General features: G+C 53.0%; 1 protein-coding gene across 1 annotated transcript in view; it reads right to left on the reverse strand.

Annotated features, from left to right (window-relative positions):
• CRYGN (crystallin gamma N) overlaps positions 1 to 6,028 on the reverse strand; it is a 19,394-nt gene that overhangs the window by 4,012 nt on the left and 9,354 nt on the right. The window contains exons 6-7 of the mRNA XM_021706267.1: positions 4,069 to 4,317; positions 1,073 to 1,218 (exon numbers count right to left, since the gene is read on the reverse strand). Coding sequence (XP_021561942.1) covers positions 1,073 to 1,218; positions 4,069 to 4,317 — 395 coding nt within the window. The remainder of the gene's footprint in view (positions 1 to 1,072; positions 1,219 to 4,068; positions 4,318 to 6,028) is intronic.

Genomic DNA, 6,028 nt, shown 5'->3' on the forward strand with positions numbered 1-6,028 from the left:
AAAAAAAAAAAAAAAAAAAAAAAAAAAGGAAGACTGCACATAGCTCGGCCTCAGTTCTGTCTCTGTCTTCCTTCAGTCCCTCTGCTCCTGAGTCACCTCATGAAGTTCTCTGACTTTGAGCCTCAGGAGTATAGAAATCGAATGGTTCCTCAGGTGCTTTGATAGAAGCCAGGAACTATGACCAAGGAGGCTGGAGCCCCTGTGAGGGGCTCTTTGTCCAAGGGGAGGGGCTGGGAGAGCAGCTGGCTGTCAAACGGGACCAGACATGGCTGCAGTCTCAGCGTTGCCACTCACACCACCAGCGTGGCCTGAGTTAAACCAGAAGCACTCACATCTACCTGTCGGAGTGGCCTGGAGGATGAAAACAGACGGCAATTTGCAGTGCCGCGGGAGTAAGGCTTTGCACAAGGGGAGTGCACAGGGGGAGGGTGGGCTGCCCCTGGCTGTCCAGAGGAAAACCTGAGTGAGGCCAGCACAGGGTTCTGATGGCTGTTTTGCAGCAGGGCAGACAAGCCGCCCTGAGCTTGGACCAAATCCCCCCAGCTACTCTTTGTCCACCAGAAACGAGCCACTCATCTCTTCTGAGTGACCAGCGTGGTGGGGGTTTGCAGAGAGGCCTGGCTCAGGGGTCAGTTCTGCTGGGGAGAAGGAGGGTAGGCAGGTCCACCCTTCTCAGAGCAGAACCCCCTGTGCACCTGTCCATTCCTTAAGGTCCCTGGGGAGGTCTCGGTAAGCAGACCTCCCCTGGCTTGAGAAAACCTAAGAGTCTAGACTATTGTCCAGTGGTAGAGAACTGTTAGAGTTTTCAAAGTGCTCTCTCACCTCTGTTCCTGGATCGACCCCCTCGGAGGGACTGTGCCGGGGGTGCCAGTGTCCCTCACTGAGGCCTTTCTGTGCCATAAGGGAAGCCACCCCCCTGTTGACTGGGGCAGGTCAAACAGCTGAGGGGGGGAGAGCACCTAAGGGCAGGGGACATGGTCTCCCTCTTCCTGTGTGGCAGGCAGCCTCTCCACACCTGGCTGTGAAGGGCTCAGCTGGGCCTGGGGTCGGCAAGCAGGTGGCCATTACTCACGCTCCGTCCCCATACACCTTGATGGCGTTGACGCAGTTCTTGGCCCAACCCCCACTCTGGAGGAAGGGGCAGTCCTCCAGGAATTCCAGGCACTGGCCTGTGAAGTTGCAGCCTTCGAAGATTTCTAGGCGGAAGTGCTCCCCGTGCTCCAAGGCCAAGCACAAAAGAGGAAGGAAAGAAGAAAAACACTCTGAGTTCCCCTTCCCCGAATGTAGGAGGCTGGCACCCCACTCCTGCTCCCACACTGCAACTAGCACTTCTGTTTGTCTTTCCGCAAAATATGTGGTTCAAGGAAAGGGTTCTATTACTTTACAAAGTTTCAAAGCCACTGAACTCGTCCAAGCTCCTCTTTTTTGCAATCAGAGAATCTGAGGTCCAAAGAGGGCAAGACTAGGTTGGGCATGGTGACTCATGCCTGTAATCCCAGCCCTTTGGGAGGCCAAGGAGGAGAGACTGCTTGAGCCCAGGAGTTTGAGACCAGCCTGGGCAACATAGTGAGACCTTGTCTCTACAAAAAATAAAAAAAATTAGCCAGGCATGGTGGCATGCATTCTTCAGTCCCAGCTGTTCGGGAGGCTGAGGCAGAAGGAGCGCTTGATCCCAGGAGGTGGGACTGCGGTAAGCTGTGATCATGCCACTGCATTCCAGCCTGGGCTACAGAGTGAGACCCTGACTCGTAAAACAAAAACAAAAACAAAGAGGGCAAGACTGACCATAGGCTAGCAGCCATGCTCAGACCAGGGCTGAGGTCACTGGGCTCCCTCTGGATGACTCTTGGGAGACTCCTGCCCCTGGCCACACAAACACACTCCCAAGCTTTGGGCCACCGGCCACAGGCAAACCTTTAAATGATAATATTTTAAAACTGTAATAGAGCCTTTTATTAAAACATAAAGCCAAAAATCTAAAATAAATAACAGATCTCATTGCAGAAATCCCTGTTGGCCCTGACATCATCGTTCACTAGGATCAGCACATATATATCTCTATATGATCCCCATATTTCCAAAAGACAGAGGGAGGGCCAGCCCCTGCCTGGCCCAGAAACCTGCAGGGCCTGAGTCTGCGTCACAGCTGGCCCTGGGTGGCTCTTAGGAGAACAACATTCACAAGATACCTAGTGTATTTTTCATATCAATAGCATTATGCAGGATCCAGGGCCAATCATTTTCATTCTTTTTTTTTCCAAATGTCCACGGCCTGGCAGGAATACTAAGAAAGCATTCTCACAATCTGAGATGCCAAAGCCCAGCTGGTTTTGCAACTGATATAAAAAAAGAGAGGGGCCCCCACACAGAGGCCCCTTCCCCGGATTCCTCAGACGTTCGCCAGACCCGCCAGGCCCAGAGGTCCAGAGAGGCCCTCAGGCAGACAAAGGCAGAGACTCTCTCTGACAGAGTTGCCTACCCCTGGTCTCAGGAATCAGCCACTTCCCACCCAGAGCTCAAGAACACACAGGAGGTCAGTCAGTACTTGTGACTTGCAGCTCCCTTGCTCAAATCCCCCCCTCGGGGTGACTAGACATAAACAGTCCTGGGCTCTGGGGGAGAGACACCCCACCTTTGCTTTCCCTGCATACACTGGGCCACATTTGTGGATAGCAGTCACCTGTGTCACTCCCAGGGATCTGCCTCCAAATTTTATGCTGACTGGCTTTCTCCATCAGCCTTTCCAAGACCAGGGCACAGAAGGTCCTGGAAGGGCTGCAACGTCACCTGCAAGGGTGGCTATACTAGGACCAAACCAGCCTTCCTGTAGCTGAGGACTCCCCCATCCGGTTGCAAATCTAAACGTAGGCTATTGCAATAGCATTTGAAATTGAAAATTTAGCTAGATATTTGGATCTGAAAATTAAAGTGATTTCGTGGTACAGGCATGAAAACTGAGGACACTCCCACTTTGTCCCCAGCAACTTGGCCCCCACACCTTTTCACACCCATACCAGGGGATAGATCTGAGTGGAGCTCCCTCTGTCTTAAAGATCTTAAAGCTGGGGCCAGTGTGGTGACCCACAGCTGTAATCCCAGCACTTTGGGAGGCTGAGGTGGGAGGACTGCTTGAAGCTAGGAGTTTAAGACCAGCTTGGGCACCATAATAAGATCTCACTTCTACCAACAATCTAAAACATAATCCTAGCTACTTGGGAGGCTGAGGTGGAAGGATTGTTTGAGCCCAGGAGCCAGGAGTTTGAGGTTGCAATGAGCCAGGATTGCACCACTGCACTCCAGCCTGGGCTCTGTCTCTTAAATAAATAAATAAAAAAAATATTTTTTAAAAAAATCAGCCGGGCTCGGTGGCTCAGCCTGTAATCCCACGCCTTTGGGAGGCTGAGGTGAGTGGATTGCCTGAGCCCGTGGGTTCAAGACCCGCCTAGGCAACTTGGCGAGACCGCATCTCTACAGTAAATCAAAAAATTAGCCGGGTGTGGTAGCGTGTGCCTACAGTTTCGTGGAAGGCTGAGGCGGAAGGATCGCCAGAGCCCAGCAGGCCGAGGCTGCGGTGGCCGGGAGCGGCCACTGCACTCCAGTCTGGGTGACAGAGTGAGACTCCAACTCAAAAACAAAAACAAAACAAAACAAAATCTTAAAGCTGGGAGGCCCACGCTTCCTGCTCCCTGATTCTTTTTATTTTTGAATTGGAGTCTCACTCTGTCGCCCAGACGGGAGTGCAGTGGCTGCTCCCGGCCACCGCAGCCTCGACCTGCTGGGCTCCGGCGATCCTTCCGCCTCAGCCTTCCAAGGAGCTGGAACTACAGGCGTGCACTACCTTGCCTGGCTAATTTTTTGATTTATTGTAGAGATGAGGTCTCGCCAAGTTGCCCGGGCGGGTCTCGAACCCGCGGGCTCAGGCAATCCACTCACCTCAGCCTCCCAATGCGCGGGATTACAGGCTGAGCCCCCGAGCCCAGCTCTCCCTGATTCTTTGTCCCATGCCGGCCCAGGCCTGACCCTTGATTCCTAGGAAGCCCCTCAGCCCGGGAGGAGAGACTCACTCACCATTCCCACAGGCCGACAGGAGCCCATGTGATCATTGTGACCATTCCAGCGGAAGAAGTCAGGGTAGTCGCCGTGCTCCAAGATGAACTGCTGGCCCCGGAAGTCAGGGTGATCGAAGCAAACCCAGGCTCCACTCTCCACGCGAATGGAGTTCACTCGGTTCATAAAGCCTCGGTCCTGGAAGTTGTCACAGTCCCCAAAGACCTCCAGCTTCCGCCCCGTGAAGTGCTTGCCCTCATAGAGAGTGATCTGCAAGAGCCAGTTAGAGAGCTCAGAGCAGGGGCTTCTCTTCTTCTACATTGGAGACTGGCATCTGGGGCCCAACATACTTGACTGAACCCCGACTCTCAGGCCCTTAAAGCCCAGCCCCGCTGCACACAGTGGGTGCCCGGCGCTATTTGCTGATTGGGCGAAAGGCTGGGGGGCTGACGTCAGACACAGCTCCTGGCCCTCCCTGGCCCTAGGAGTCACGGTGGGGAGGACGAATTTCAGCAGTTATCTGGGGACAGGGATGTTCCCCTTGTTTAGGTGCCCATTTGAAAACGGGCTCTTTTCAACTTCCACTGCATTTTTTAAACTCATTTTTCATTAACTGTTAAAACATAACATCTATAATAGCATTAAAGGAAATGTTTTCAAAAGAATAAACACCCACAGCCCCATCATCATATCCCAACATTTACTTTGCAGAAAGTCAGATTCCTGGGGTTGGGCCTCCTTAAATGGAGAGGCTGAATCGGCCGAAGCCATGTCAGGGCCTGGCACAGGATTAATGTTCTCAAAAGAGGGCTTTATAAGTGTCACCCTGTCTCTCTTTGTTTTGTAGGCCACTCCTTTGGGTAACTGGTGTATGTCAGATATGGAACTTGATCCACTAGCGGGAGTTCAGACTTAGAGTCCTACAGCTCGGTACACTGACGAGGTCATCCTTGTCCCCAAGCTAAACAGCACGAAGCAATAACAACACCCAAAACTCATTTTCTGCAGTCAAACCTAAAATCCCAGTCATTCAATAACTCTTTGTGTCTCAAGAATCATGGACCTAAAAGGATCCTGTCAAAGTGCAATGCTGTTGCCCAGTAACTATTGTCATTTGTGCTTCACTGATGTTTCCAGTCATCTCAGGAGAACTCGGTAGAATTACCCTTCCAGGCCCCTTGGTGCTAGCTGTAGTCACACGCTTTGACTAAAGGGATATGTGTCAGGTGGACACTTTGCTGCCAGGGCGTGATGGCCTCTTCCTCAACCTCTTCCATGCTGCTCCATCAGCCTGGGGTGAGGGGGAGGGTGTGAGACATGAACCCACAAAGAATGTGCAGTTTGAGGAAGGCAGACACTCCAGTGGCTTTAACACCACTGGGGCTGTTTGTTACTGAAGCATAATCCGTCCCATGCAGACTGATACTGCAGTACTATCACCCACAGGCTCTCTGGCGTGTGGTCCCTGCAGGCTAAAGGCTTCATCACGTTAGCTAGGATAAGGGCACTAGAGAAGAAAGGGAGAAAGATACATGCACAAGATGGGTCTGGGCTGGCAGAGGGCCGCTGAGACATTTGGGAACGCCTGGGCACCCAAAGGGTTTGGAGGGCCCTCAAACCTCAACATTTTGCAGAGAACCAGGCCCAAGTGCCCCTGGAGAGACCCTGAGGAAGGAACAACCACATTTAGAGCAGTCTCAGGCAAAGAAGAGACAGCAGGGGGACCCAGGGCCGTAGGGACAAGCCAAGGCTACCCCACCCCAAGGGAGCCCCACAGGTCTGACCAACAACGCTTCCCACGGACCCCAGAAGGAGGGGAAGTGGACAGGGAGACCTTCCTGTCCACCCTCACCGGGGAGATCCTCGGCCAACAGCGAGGCGTCCCCATTTTATTAAGAAACTAACCGCCTTGGCCTGGGTTTGTCATCGAGCAAGAGTGCGCTCCCTCCCCCGTCCCTGCGTACGAGGGGCCGATGGGGGG

This window comes from Carlito syrichta, unplaced genomic scaffold (genome assembly GCF_000164805.1).
Source record: "Carlito syrichta isolate Samal-C Ts95f unplaced genomic scaffold, Tarsius_syrichta-2.0.1 Scaffold315400, whole genome shotgun sequence".
Classification (NCBI taxonomy): Eukaryota; Metazoa; Chordata; class Mammalia; order Primates; family Tarsiidae; genus Carlito; species Carlito syrichta.